At 42.7% G+C, this 15,586-nt stretch overlaps 1 protein-coding gene across 3 annotated transcripts in view; it reads left to right on the top strand.

Moving 5' to 3' along the window:
* FARP1 (FERM, ARH/RhoGEF and pleckstrin domain protein 1) overlaps positions 1-15,586 on the top strand; it is a 576,707-nt gene that overhangs the window by 546,397 nt on the left and 14,724 nt on the right. For all 3 annotated transcript variants that reach the window (XM_086947879.1, XM_086947877.1, XM_086947878.1), the window contains exons 25-26: positions 9,291-9,398; positions 10,503-10,654. In XM_086947879.1, coding sequence (XP_086804005.1) covers positions 9,291-9,398; positions 10,503-10,654 — 260 coding nt within the window. The remainder of the gene's footprint in view (positions 1-9,290; positions 9,399-10,502; positions 10,655-15,586) is intronic.

Raw genomic sequence — 15,586 nt, 5'->3', positions numbered from 1 at the left:
TGACAGACGGCGTGCCGCACTGTTTACCAAAAGCTTACAATATTGAAAAAATAGACTTTGGCGACCCACGCCTTTGTTTTCTTCGGACGGCTCGCCAAAGTAAATTTTTTCAATATTGCAAGCTTTTAGTAAGGAGCGCAAAACAGGCGGTTGCTACGCTGCTTACAATGTTGAAAATATGGACTTTGGCAGACCGCCCCAAAGAAAACAAACACGTTGCTCGCCAAAGTCTATATTTTCAATAAATATAAAGCAATGACAGTGTGGGCCATAAAACGTCGCACTAGTGTAAAATTATGTTGCAGTATGTTTTATCTAAACTCACCTTTTTTTTTACCCCCTTGCACTGCAGTCACCAAACAATCAAATGCCAACAAACATGAATGAAAAGGAGTATGCAATTATGTACTTACTTTGGTTCAGTTCACCAGAAAAACAAAAATAAGATTTTTTTTCATGCAATTCTTTATCCACATTCGTTTGTTGTTAATGTTCAATCAAATTCCTCTGGGGTCTTGTAAATCAGATTTAACCCACTTTATTGAAGTTTGTTCATCATCGCAATGCAGCCCAGCCAACACGTTCCGTCTATACTGACTTCATCAGGGCTCGATGAAGGGGTTCTCCGGGCACTCACAAGTCAAGAGTTGAGGTCGTGGTTTTGACAGTTCTTTATTGGGTTTCCATTACTCCAAATTTGTCCTTGCGCTTAAATGTTGCCAACACACGTTTTGTCTGTTGTTGTTATAGTCACAACTCACATTTTCAGGGCTACTTCCATATATATGTGGCTGGTCTTTGTTTAGAAGTCAGTTGTTCCAAGAATGTATAATCTGCATCTGTTTTCTTGAGTCTCCCGTTCACTTGTGTGGAGTATGGGACTCTGTGTTATATTACATCTAGTGATCTGTTGGCGAGGAAATTCCTGTAGTGTAATCGGGCGTCTTGGCATTCTGCAGAATCGACAGATCACTATATATAATATAATACATAAAGTCCCATACTCCACACAAGTAAACGGGGTGATTCACTGGGACCTCTTTTGGCCACAAATGATACTACACCCTGCAACATAGCCAGGTAAAAAAACATTGGCATTTATAATGCCAATAATTCCAACAAAAAGTGAGACCTTTTGCATTTGTAGCTCATGTTGTCGACTTAGTCTACGTATTCCTGGTCTCTCAAGATGTTGTTTTAGCTCTATAGTTTGTTTCTTTTGCTTCATCTGATGGATTTGTCTCATTCTCTTTGTATCTTAGTCCTTCGCAGGTTTTTGATTTTGGCTGTTTATTTCTATTGTATCCTCATTACCTCGACTGGCATGTTTGCAGCATTTATCGAGTGTAGCTCACATTCAGTGCATTCTTGTGCATGCATCCTTTGATTGGTTTATCAATTCTGTAAGCTTTCTTTTCGCCACTCCTTTTTAGCATTTTCTTCTTGAATGCCCATTGCTTCTCTGCCACTAATCCCGATTGTTTGTGGCATTCTTTTTCCTCACAGACTCTGTTTGGTTTACACTTACTTTCTTTTCCAATCTATTTGGTTGACTCCCTGTTCGCTTTCTTTCCGGAGCTGCATCTCCCCAACATTTTCTGTCTGGTTGGAAAAGAGGTCAGTTTCAGTCCTAGCCAGGGTACTCTGATGCACATATCCCCACTCATACCAACGGGGTGTAAAAATAATTGGATAAAAACAGGCCGGTAAGGAACATCTAAAATAAGCATGTGAAATGCACCTTTTATTCCGTCATGCAAACTCAAATTACTTAACTTGTCATTTCAAAATTTCCTGAAATACTTTAAGCACACTGAGCTGGAAAGTTTGATGTAAATGTGCATACAGAAAAACTTTACCAAAGAGTCCTGAATAGTATTTATTTTTGTTGGGTCTGTGTAAGCGAGATGAATGAGGCAAGCGACAAATGTATTGCCACGACTCGTCCACTACAAGTCCTTTTTCCATCCGTAATTTAAGGTGCTATGGTTGTGTCCTAAGAGATGTTTTCCTCTTTTTTATTTTAATTAGCCAGCATAAGTATCTCAAAAATACAAGTAAACAAAAAAAGAAAAAAACAACAAACAGTTGTTAAATTCATAGCCTAGAACTCATAATTCCACAAATGTTAATCAAATAGATCAGGGAGCGAAAAAATATGATATTAGGAAAGAAAGAAAAGGAGCCTTAACCCCTTCGATGCGGCCGCGATTCCCCTGGTGTGCTGTAAACAGCACGAACAGGGGCGGGCCGTGACGAACCCCAGCCGTCATCAGCACACGAGCACCGTAGTGCATGACGGCTGGGGTTCGTCATGAGCCTGGAAGGGGTTAAAAACAGGTCCAGAATACAGGACCTTTTTTTACATATTTCGTAAGATGTTTTCATGGCGAAAGGTTGTGCTAAATTCTTAGATAACCCTAGCTGGAGTAAATGGTAACATAAGTCACTCTAGTGCTTTTTTGTCAATGTACTATCTGAATGCTCTCATTTCAATGAACTTACATCCTCCCTTCGATGCTGCTGTGTATATAACAAGGCACCTAGAGGCACCTTCCAAAGAGGCATAACCTTCTTTTAGTGTTCTAGTTCCTGCAGATAGGCTGATGTCATTGTGCTCTCATCACTCTGTGTATGTGTGTAGCTTTCACTCCACCACTGCAGTTTATTCTGTGTTTCTTGTGTCTTTCCTCCCTTTTCTGTCTTTTGTGTGGTAGAAGATTCTCTCACTGTCAGTGACTGTGCGTCGCTGCCTGCTGGACTGATCAGTTGTCAGCGACCTGTTACCATTTCACATGTCTGCTGGTACCGAATGCAGAGCCTGTCCTTTCATGATATCACCAAGAGTTATGAGGTAAATCAATGTATTCCTGCAGCTTATCTCAACTTCACCAGGCTCCAGAAGAACTTGTAGACTAACCCAAGCAACTCCAAGATGAACGCATCTAAGGAAATGTTAACGGAGGTTACAAAAAAGGGGGAGTCAGTTTGAGATTTATTCTTGAAAAAAATTATCCAGAGCTGTGTCGTGCCTGGGGCGAGTGCCACTTTGCAAGTGTGAGTGCTTTGGGCTGGACTGTTCCCTTTCGAGCAGGGTCAAGACTAATTTGCATATGGCTGGGTCCGAACTGAGGTACCATGACGTTCAAAATAATGATGGACTGGGATGCGGCCCCGAATAGTTACCAGTGGCAAAGATTTATTCAAGTATTCCACCAATCACTTTTTTGTGTACTTCATTGCATTTATTACATCATGCCCTTAACTGTCCAAATTGGCAGTGCCGTGTAAACTGAATATTCAGTGGGTGCTGGTATACTTGCTTTTTATGTCAGCAGCCGTTCATTGCATTTTTCAACTGTTGTTAGGAGCGCTCACCAGTGCATTGAAAAAGGGCAATGTTAATTGGATGCGCATGCGCCAATCTTTTTTCTCAATTAGCGCCATAGTACTCCGTGTCTAGTAGCGCCTCAGCTTCTGAAGTGCTAGCTTCCACATACAGCAAAACAGGGCCATCTTCCGCCTTGCCCCTTCGACCCATTGCCACTCAATGTCTGTTGTGGCTGTTAAATGTAAGCATAGAATACATTGTGCTGCCTGTGGACACATGCACAGCAAGCAGTACAGATGTCATAACCTGTGTAGGCAGGAGTGTGACAATGAGTGTGTCTCCGCCTAGCATATGGTATCCAAGTGCATGACAAGCAGTACTCTCGGGGATAACATGCAGCATGAATGTACATCGAATAATGCTCGTAGCGTACAATACATACCTCGAACCACTCCCCTAGCGCATTTTTGAAAGGATACTTGGGCCAAAGGGCACTTCCCAATGTAGGACACTAATGTAAACCACATACCTGTTCATTTACAACCCTTCGACCACTGAATAAATGATATTCACAGAATGACAAATAAGCCTGAGAATTTTAGAAATCAGTTGTTGTTACTGCACATTGCCATTGCTACTTTCTTCCGGTGGCGACACTTACCTGGCACCTACCTCTGGCCCTTTGCTGGACTCTTTTAGTTGTTTCACCAGGGAGGATTTTTGTAAAGCCCTATCTTGCTTGAACAGTGGATCTCCATCTGACCCGGCGCCTATGTACATCCTTAAACAGATTGCAGATACTATTGCCCCCTAGCAACAGAGCTGCTAAACTCCTCATTTGCCTGCAGGGTGGTGCCACCCAGCTGGAAAGAGGCTAGAGTCAAAATGCTCGTAAAAAAACCGGGGCTTGATACCTCTGACCTGGCCAATTTCCGCCCGATCTCATTATTACCTGGTTTGGGCAAAATTGCCGAAAAAATGGTCAACCAGCAGCTCTCGGGGTTCTTGGAATGCAATGGGCTGCTGAGTGACTCCCAAACGGGTTTTCGCCCGGGACGGGGCACTGATACAGCCCTGATAGTAGTTGCAGAGGAGGCAAGGTGCATCTTAGATTCAGGAGGATCCGCAGTTGTGATCCTCCTGGATCTAAGTGCAGCGTTCGATACTGTGGACCATAAAATATTAGCCCACTGTCTCGCCAGATTGGGCATAACAGGATTGGCCCTGAGATGGCTTGAATCCTTTTTGAATAAGCGATCGTTTAAGATTTGGGAAAGTGGTGTACTGTCCAAATCAACCCCCCTCCAGTCTGGAGTTCCTCAGGGCTCTTCTTTGAGCCCTACCTTGTTTAACGTCTATATGGCCCCACTGGAGTAGGTGGTGGCCCCCTTTGGGATCAAATCAGTCACCTATGCAGACGACACCCAATTAGTCGTCCCGCTAACCCAACAAGACGGATGTCTGGACAATCTTTCAGCCTGCCTTGCCGGAATATTCTCCTGGATGACTGGCTCGCGGCTCAAACTCAATGGAGCAAAAACAGAAATCATGCTCCTGGGTCACCAATTTACATCTCTCCCTAAAGCTTCTTGGCCTCCCTGTATGGGTGAGCTGCCCACACCGAAAGAAAAAATCAGTAGCTTGGGGGTGTGGTTTGAGCCCGACCTAACCTTCAGGACGCATGCACAGAAAGTCGCAGGCATCTGCTTCGGCCTGCTTCAAGCAGTGCGGAAAGTTCTTCCCCTTCTGCCTTTCCAGTCCAGGAAACTATTGATCAAGGGATTAATTTTATCCAGACTGGACTATAGTAACGCCCTATTCCTAGCGGCTCCTGAAGCCACCATTAATATGCTGCAACGGGTGCAGAACGCAGCAGCCAGTATGCTTTTTGGGGCTCCAAGAAGATCGTCAGCCAGACCAGCGTTGAGAGCTCTCCACTGGCTGCCAGTTCGCGAAAGAATTGTCTTCAAATCGCTATGTATCACCCACAAGGCGCTCCAGGGCAAAGGACCCCCGGCTCTTAGGAGCCTGATCTGCCCCTATAAATCCTCCCGGGCTCTCCGGTCGGATTTGGGAAACCTAGCCATAGTCCCAAGAGTGAGGAAGACTCGCACAGGGGGACACCGTTTCACTGTAAATGCGGCCAAAAATTGGAACGCTCTCCCTAGGCAGATTCGGACTGAACCCTGCTCTCTTAATTTCCGAAAGTCTCTTAAAACTTTTCTTTTTCCCAAGATCCTCTAAGTAATGGTTCCCCTCTCTGTTTGTTTCTGTTCTCTGTTGGGTTAGCGCTGGGACGCTCTAGGGCAGCCATGCGCTTTACAAATTAAATTTCATTTCATTTCATTTCTTTACAAGTGTCCAACAATCAACTTTTGCCAAGCAAAAAAAACACTGGCTCAGAGAAGGAAGAAATATTCAGTATATTTCATCTCATGCTTGTGCCTCTTTAAAGTATTTTTCTCCACTGGCCCGAAGCAAAAATGTGGAGCTTGACGAGGCGCATCACATTTACCTGTTCTGCTGGTAAAACCAAATACCGACTCCACTTCCATTCTATGTACAGAAAGGCGGATTTGTTATAGCAGGTGATTCAGCTGCCAGTGGATTTAGGTACTATTCGGGCAACGTTGTTTTTATTCTCCTCATTCCAGCCCGAAGGAGATCACCATTCCATCAAAGCCTTTCATGCATTTAATCTTGCTTTATTCAATTGGATTGCTACATCCTGCATGCTTTGGCTGTGTTTGCTCTTTCAGAGCAAAGACGTTTTACAAGATCTGTGCTCTTTGCCAAACCCTTTCGTAAAGGTCAAGCTTTTCCCTCTTTGGGTTGAGGACCAGGGCATTTGTCATGTGCAACGTTTATTTATTGCACACCCAGTCAAGTCATTCTCCGGCCAGTGTGTGATTGCTCAGTTCTATACATGCTCAAAAAATTAAAAATTGTAGATCAAGTGACCTGGTCATTTCAGTAGGACATTGACTCCTGAATTTGCCTCCTCACAGCTCATACCTCACAGCAGGGACTATACCCACAGCTGTCTGGTGAAATCTAAGTCTGAAGTTCGTCCTTTGTAGAGTCCACTTAGGCAGAAGGCCAATCTCGCGATTGATCCATTATATCTTATTTAGTAGAGCAGCGCACTACAGCAACACTCTGTTGTAGTGTTGTTCCTATATTCAATAGGCTCTGCGCATTTGAATAAAATACACTATAGACTTGACATAGGACTGAGGTCAGTATGTCTCTATCGAGTATATTAAACTTAATTGTGTGTGCCAGCTAACTCAGAGGTCACTAGAAACTTTCTCAAATGAACAAGAAGGGATTAGTCTCTGACAACCGCATAAACATGACCACTTTGTTTCCCTTAGAGTCGGAACAATATCTTCAGAGTCGTGGAAACAATTGGTAACAATTTAATTAGTCAGTCGTGCATGCTTCGTTTCTACAGAGTTGCACAGAAAATAGAGACAGACGTTTCAATAAAAAAGGGTTTATTGAACATTCTTCTTTCTCATGCAAGAGATAAATTGCTACAATCGTTAGAATGCGAAGTATAAGGCGTACAGCGTAAACAGTAATATAAAATAACACTGTAATAGCATTGTCTGTTGCTGTGACATATATAACAATACATACATAAATAACACAGGCTAAAATACTCAACTGATGCTTCTAAAATATGCCTACCCCAGTGTACCTAACCTAGGTCTAGTACGAGGGAAGAAGTAGGAACTGTCTTAGCTATAGTTTAGTTTTGCCAAGAATTGCCAAAGGCTTCTCTAGGTTCTAATCAGCTCCATACCTTAGAATGAGAGAGGTTGGTATCTCTTTCCCGGGACTCGATTTCCCAACACCCCGCAAGGGGAGTCAGAAACACTGGAGCTGAATTCTCGGCGGGAGGATGACAGCTTCTGGCCAGTGCGTCAGCTGGAGAGTTGGCTTTCTTCGGTACTTGCTGTGGCGAGCTGCGTCGTGCAAGTAGGTAGTTGAACTGCACCGAACCACACCGTGCTTTGCCATAGCAAGTGAAGGTATATTTATACCTTGAAGGTGTTTAGGAATGCCAGTATTGACGTAAGAGTCGGGCATATGAACGTCATAAAGGAACCTCTAAGGAAAAGATGTTCATGCATAATAAACGAGTTCTTGGAGAAATCAATATCCAGGCAAGGGGAAGTCCCTAAAGCTTAAGAGTCTGGTTTTCCAAGAAATCGTTGTGATGTAGATGAACGGATGTAAGTAGCCATGGCTGTATTTGGGTAGCATGGGCTATGCCTAAATAAGGACTGGATTTCTATGCCTATATAAGGGCAATGTGAATTATACCAAAATGAGGGCATGAATCGGGAAATTCATCGGAATCTAAATCGATACACAACACTGTCTAGTAAAACAGTTCCATAGAGCCAAATGATTTTCTGCTGACCGCTACCACCAATGACACTGCTCCTAACAGTTCACCCCTTTTAAGACTTCATTTTCATACCCAGTAGACCTGAAACCCCTTTGTGTGTTGCACAGTTGTGCAAATCTGAACTTTGTGACGGCTAACATTGCTCTTGAAAGTTTTGAGGCACATTCATGAAGTTACTGTCTTCACGGTGAATGATCATTGTTGGCACGCAGATAAATCAAGCCGATGCCTTGCCGAAATTGTTCTAAAATGACCTGATAAGAACCAAAGTGAATTACAACCTCTCCTTCTCATGATATGAGCACTTTCGAAATTTAAAGCCTGGTTGACAACTTGGCATGTGTTTCGATGTGGCTTCCAGTTTCCTTCACTTTGAAACTGTACAATGTGCCCTGAGAAAGTTACGGACAGATGTGTGGCAATGATGCCAATGTACATGGACTCAGGAGAATGATGGTACATTGGATAAACCATGGCTGCAGGTGAACAATGGCACATTGAGTGACAGTGGGCTTACACGAAAGATGGAGTACGACCAAGAACTGTAAAGGACATCCTTGGACTTGATTTGACCTCCCTCCTTTGAAATAAAAGGGGAAATGACTTATAATGTGTGACCCCTTAGGCATGTTGGACATGGCAAAGAGAAGTGTGCCTGCATATGTGGTGTGAATGTGTTTCAAAGGGGTGGGGGAATTTAACAGCTCTAATTTGTTTTCCAAAGAACTGATAAAAACGCTCTTACTGCAGCGTTATTTTTTTTCCCTCAAGGCCACCTAATTTAATCAGCGAAAGCCTCAGTCACACAGTGATCTCTAAGCCTGCTCCTATTAGGCTGTGACTTTTCCCTCTTTCATCAATGAAACTTAGATTATTTACTCTGAAACTCATTAAATTGTTGTTTCATTGATAAGATATATGGGGAGATTGGGTCCTTGGCCTTGGATGTGTGGTCATTTTATAATGTTCTCTCCTGCATGTTCCCCTCATCAGTTGGAAGATCTTGTATGTTCCTTATCTTCTCCAGCTCCAGGGATATTAGTGTTCCTGTTTGTAGGTGAAATAGGAAATTTATTTCGAAATTCCTTAGCGGCATGTCGTATTCTCTACGAACAAGGTAGAGTGCACTAAGTGACAACAGGTTGCCACCAATTCTGGTACAGACACAGTGAAGACACACGGGCACATACCTAATAAGCATCTTTATGATGGTGGCAATAAGCTCATGTAATTGGCATCCACTGAAAATGTAAGAACAGTAGGATTCTCATTGAAGATTAATAACTTAAAAGCAGGAAGCAATTAAATCTGACAGAAAGGTTACTGCATCTCAAAGGTATCAGCAGACCGTTGTATTCGTGAAGGTGGGAGATGAGGGGAGCTTCTTTATAAAGAGGAGGTTGGGGCTGTCTGCTCACTGGGACGGCATATGGTGAAAGCTCTTTTGCTGAGGCTTGTCCTCTTTCCACCTGTTGTGTATGCTGTGTGGTACATCGGTGAGGATTTTGACACAACTTTATTTTCTCTCATTTACAGAACCAGTTATCGGGGAACTTATTGAGAAAGTTTAAAAACAGTAACGGTTGGCAGAAGCTCTGGGTGGTATTTACCAACTTCTGCCTGTATTTCTACAAGTCTCACCAGGTAAGAGCTTAAAAGTTGATTTATTAGTAGCCATATGGAAACTGACTGGTATGTAGGATGTAATTGTTTGTGGTACAACAAGCAATTATCTCCAAATATAGAATATCATTATACTCCTTTACAAATTGCTCTAATTTACATTTGAACAGGACATTCGGTTTCACTGTATAGAGAGCAGTGGCGTAAAAAGCTCTCAGAACCACCGACTTAGCATAGTCAGCAGTAGTCCCGGACACCCATCGCTTTGCCCCTCACTCAAAGGAAGGCAACTCTTCTAGCTTTCATCTCGTACTCAAAGCAGACACACCGAATGCCAGCTTTAATCACTTATAAGACAGGCAGCAGCAGTGTAAATTTCCCCCAGAGAGAAAGCAAGCAGCGTTGTACCAGTGTTACTCTACACACCAGCACAGCATACTGCATTCATGGGCAGGAGCACTGCAAGTTTCCCTCACGCGTATGGGCAAGCACAGTAACCATGCCTGAGCTATGGCAGCAATTCCCTTTGTGTCATGTCACTCTTAATAAAGGGGGCACTAAATGGGTAGTCGCTGGGCTATTGCTCGGTTTGCCTGTGGCCTAAGACACCAATTTGGTTTCCCCATGGATCTGCGTTGACAATTTTTTTAATGGCAGGGTTTTAACAATGCAGCCATCAAATAGTCTTATTCCTACATTATAAATAGAGGGGAGTTTTGGATCCGCCTGTTAGACCATTGGCTTTTATCAGCCAGCCTCTTCCTGCCATTCATCCATTGAGCTTTGGCTTTCTTTGACCAGTCACTTTTAGCGATTGGCTTGTGACCTTTTCAGTCACATATTGACCCAGCCTTTGGAATAGTCATCTCTCACTTAATGCGATTGGCTGCTTGAGTGAATGCTTCTGCCCACCTTACACTCACAAGATTTTGCCATTCTTAAGTGCTTGTAAGATTTTCAGGTGTGAATGAGAGTAATTCTCTACATGGTTCTTAATGAAATAAAAAACAATGTATATGAGAGTAATTCTCTACATGGTTCTTAATGAAATAAGAACAATGTAATCACATTTTTCTTGGTCCACATCTGGTCCCAATTCTTGACGTTTTTATCTTTTCCTTATAGGACAATCATCCATTAGCCAGCCTGCCTTTGCTTGGTTATTCCCTCACCATTCCCTCAGAATCTGAAAATATTCACAAGGACTATGTCTTCAAGCTGCATTTCAAATCTCATGTGTACTTCTTCCGGGCTGAAAGCGAATATACATTTGAAAGGTACGTTGACACAAGACCTTTTAACATTGCAGCATAACGTACTGTCAAGTATTTGCACATGGAGATTTGACTGACAAGGATGTGTCAGTGTTTGTCGGTAGCAATTTACTATTATTTTCTAGATGAGACACCCCTGAGGCCTGTTCCAGCCAGAGTCTCATGTTGGCACATTTGCATTCATTATTAGCAGCATGATGCCTTTTGGGCACTGTGATGCGTAAGCGGTAGATGGCATGTTTCCTCATACCTCCTGTTGCATTTTAGAATAATGTGCTTTAACCTCTAATGGAGGCCCTACAATAAACGTATGGTTTTAGATGCTGACCCAGTACTTCGCCATACTCTTTTGAAGCTTTCAAGTTAAAGTCGGATCAATATAGTGATGCTCTTTGGTGTGAACAGTTTCAATAAATGTAAATTTGAACGTAAGTAGTTATTACGTTACAAATAATTAGGTGGTCTGTAAGTAAATCTCTTATGCAGGCTTTGATTGCAAATGCACAACAACAAATAATATCTGGGGGTCAGAGAGCAAGTCAGTAAGTCAAGCAAGAAGGACCACTAAACCAAAAGCATGCAAAGCAGTATCAGTGAGAAATAATAGTTAATGAACGGCCAAGTCAAGGCTCAAGAGTATATGGAGAAAAATATTGTTCCCATCAGAAGCCACACTGTACCGCCCTTGTTGTCATCATTTGGGTTCTCCTTACCCAGGAGACACGACGGCCGGTAAGTAGTTACCGTGACCGAGATGTGGTGTGAGGGCAGAACAGAAAGGTATGATAGTGGCTAATGAAAAAAGCAGTGTCTGGTGGTTGGAGTGAAAAAGTGAAGGGTAATGATAAAATTAGGTGAGTTGGGTGGAAAAAGAATTTTATTGATATCCCCCAATCCCTAAGATTAAAAGGCAGGTGTGGGTGCAGGTTTTAAATAATAACCGCACTTATTAGTGGTCGACATGTTTCTGCATTCACAAGAAAGGAGTTTCTAATGCATTCTTCAGGACCTTGGAAATACACTACTGCTTTGTTAATAAAAATGAGATAAATAATGAAAAAATATCACCTGGAAATCCAGGCGTATTCAACCGTATACCATGTATGTAGGTTGAGAGGCTTCACCCCACCTGGCTGCAGCGCAGGTAAAAGGAGCACCGCTCTTTCCGTCGGTGCCCCCCCAAGCAGTACTGAAGACTGCCCGGAGACACCGACGGAAAGAGCGGTGCTCCTTTTACCTGCGCTGCAGCCAGGTGGGGTGAAGCCTCTCAACCTACATACATGGTATACGGTTGAGTACGCCTGGATTTCCAGGTGATATTTTTTCATTATTTATCTCATTTTTATTAACAAAGCAGTAGTGTATTTCCAAGGTCCTGAAGAATGCATTAGAAACTCCTTTCTTGTGAATGCAGAAACATGTCGACCACTAATAAGTGCGGTTATTATTTAAAACCTGCACCCACACCTGCCTTTTAATCTTAGGGATTGGGGGATATCAATAAAATTCTTTTTCCACCCAACTCACCTAATTTTATCATTACCCTTCACTTTTTCACTCCAACCACCAGACACTGCTTTTTTCATTAGCCACTATCATACCTTTCTGTTCTGCCCTCTCACCACATCTCGGTCACGGTAACTACTTACCGGCCGTCGTGTCTCCTGGGTAAGGAGAACCCAAATGATGACAACAAGGGCGGTACAGTGTGGCTTCTGATGGGAACAATATTTTTCTCCATATACTCTTGAGCCTTGACTTGGCCGTTCATTAACTATTATTTCTCACTGATACTACTTTGCATACTTTTGATTTAGTGGTCCTTCTTGCTTGACTTACTGACTTGCTCTCTGACCCCCAGATATTATTTGTTGTTGTGCATTGAGTCCGGGGCTTATATCTGGTCGGTCGGTAAACCTGCCCTTAGACCCTCCCTAATTGTTTGTTGAACGTGTTTGATTGCAAATGTCCATTCCTGAAATCAAAAATGGCTTTAAAGAATTTCTGCATGACCAAGCTCCTGAGGTGATATGAGACTCTGGAGTAATTTACATAAAGCATTTAAGGTATACTGTTAGTGTCTGCCTATTTCATTTGGTTGTATTGTTTATGTTGCAGCACATCAACTTTTCCACGCCATAATGTTATGTGAAGAAGTATAGAGGGTTCTGAATTAAGGCCCTTTGGCAGCCATTTTGGCATGAGGTCAGAGTGTGTATGTGGGAGGGGGTGAGCGGGCAAACCACCAGTTGTGTAAAATATTAAGACACTTGCGGAAATAACCCATCATTCACCTCAGGTTGTTATGATCCTGCACAACCTTTCCAGCTTCATCCATTGCTTATGGACAATCTGTGTCAACCATCAATCTGAGGAGAGGCTAGGACATTACCAGTATCCCGCACACTGCAGCCCTGTTCTTGTATTATCTTTTGTTATGGGGTGGCTCCTCCATAAGAGCGGAGGAGCATCGCCCCACTTAAATGCCCTCCAAGCCCCAGAGATGAAAAATAAAATGGTAATTCATTACAATTTTGTCCTGAACAGAGTTTCATGACAGGGTGGAACCTCCTGAATGGCAGCAGGGAGGAGTGATTGGCAGAGGGGTGCTTGTGCACTAGTTTAAAATGTGCATGTCTCTTTGGCAGGACGTCTTGCGACGGCCAGCCAGACATGCACCCTTTAAACCTCTCTCAACCCAGCTGTCTTAGACAGGTGTTTGAGAGCAAGTACAGGCCTCCAGTGCACTGGGGAGCACCGAGAAGGCTGCTCCCTCCAATCAGGACGCTGCTCTCATATGAGCAGCGCCAGGATCGCTCACAAGAGTTTGCTGGTGCCTGATGTGCAGTCAACAGAAGAAGAGGTCCGGAGCCAGGAGCACCTATAAGGTAAGTGTTTTTATTTTTTTTATTAATGATTAATGATGCCAGCTGCCACTGCTTTGGTTTCTTATGTAAGGCATTGAGCAGCAAAAAGAAGATTTGCATCCGACTTTCTACTAAAAGAGGACAGACTAAGTAGCCTCGGAAAACAGTCCAATAACCATTGCTAGCTTCAAAACATTTGATTACCCAGATATAATGGCCCGATTCACAAAGATTTCGCTATCCGTAGATGTGAATTCCTCCTGTAGTACTCCTGGCATACTCTCAAATTGTAGTAGTAAGTCAGGAGCACTCCTGTCTTACACCAAGCTTATTCCTGGAATTCGCTTATTCCTGGAATTTATTTGTGAATTGACTTCTATATACTCTTCCGTATGTATAAGTACTGCACATCCACTCCACTGTTTTAATTGCACTAATTACACTGAGGGTTGCAGTTCTCAGCATATGTTCAGTCTGCATTAGTAACACATCCCAACAAAGTTATTGGTTGTGTAAATGCCATATATTTATTTTGTAGTATTTAATAAATATGTAAATAAGACTGTCCAAGTTTTCATTTTTTAGGGTTCAAAGATTTCAAACTCCCTTGTGTGGTGCTGGGAGCGCTTAAAAAAACGCTGAGAGCGAGTCCATGTCCTCCTCAGTGTAAAGTACATTGTTCAGTGTGAACAATACATTATTCTCTGTAGGCACTCTGTACTCATTTCCCTTCTTTGCTTGGCGCATAATTCAGATTCCAGTTCAGAATATGAAAAGGATGAACCCAATGAATGCCCCTTTGACTGTAGATACTGTGAGAATGTCATGCAATTACATTTCCATTAAAGACAGCCTAGTCTATCACGAACCCTCTTTACTTGAACTGCCATTTTATTTTACACGCAAAATTACAGTCCCTCCAGTAATGAATGTGTCACATTCCTAAGAACAAACTTTAGAGCAGTGAACCTATTAGCAGAGTATGCTCCTGAAACGTGCATTTAAATCTATGAATTACTTTGTGATCGAGAGAAATGTATTTTACTGCAACGCAGGCTTTGGGACTGGCCGCGAGCCATACAATGAGCAGAGCTGCTTGGGTGTAACCTGCCTAGTATAAATGCACTCAGACTCCAATGCTTTTGTATTAAATCTCTTGTTGAGATTATTACACAAACTGGAAACCTAATGAATTATAATTATTTGATAACCTGATTTGACCTTAAAGCTCAAACTTTTGGTCTTAAACGAAAAAATGTCTGGCACCTCTTCATCCTTAGACACATTAGACCTGGCTATGACCCTTTAACACTCCCTACTGAGTTACTGTAATTTCCAGTGAATTAAGAACAAGGATATGTATAGTTAAGTTTCACTCAAATCGACTCTTTTCCTTTGTTGAAGTGGAAGTGGGACTCAACTGATTAATCAACATCTGTAAATATGTTTGCGCACATCTTATATCCTCCTGGGGATGGTTGCTGATATCTAGGCTTTTATTGGACTATTTTAAGGGATGATCTAGATGTTAAAATAATTTATTTTGTGTAAATAATTTGCGCTATTTTGAAAAATTCTTATAAATTCGATCATGCCTTTTGTGAAATGTGACAAATAAGCCAGCTGATTGACTCTCCAAACCCTCCTCACAATCTTTCAAGACTTCCCAAAACATTCACAGTAGCAGCTATTACGCTCCTCCAGTATCTGCGGGCCGTAGCACCCCGCCACTGAGAAGACGACACCGCATTCCAAACCACCAACCGGACATGCCACTGGCCCATTCGTCTACCTGCATCAGTCTTCACCTTAACTTTCAGTCCAAGCTACACAACCTGGGTGACATGGTAGCCACAAGTCACTCTCCCCCGCAACTCCTTAACTGAAAACTCTAGCATTGGGGTGCTTGATGACCTTCAAATATGCCCTGATGCACGCCCTTCAAATATGTCATGCTGCACGGCTTCGGCCCCTGCCGTGGCTGTTTCCTATGCAGGACATCCTGAAGCCCAGTTCTTGTAGGATGACTACAGGTGTTTCAGTTTGTATGGCAAGCAAAGGCCATGCA

Source organism: Lissotriton vulgaris (assembly GCF_964263255.1).
Source record: "Lissotriton vulgaris chromosome 8 unlocalized genomic scaffold, aLisVul1.2 SUPER_8_unloc_1, whole genome shotgun sequence".
Lineage (NCBI taxonomy): Eukaryota > Metazoa > Chordata > Amphibia > Caudata > Salamandridae > Lissotriton > Lissotriton vulgaris.
This window is presented reverse-complemented; position numbering and strand designations above follow the sequence as displayed.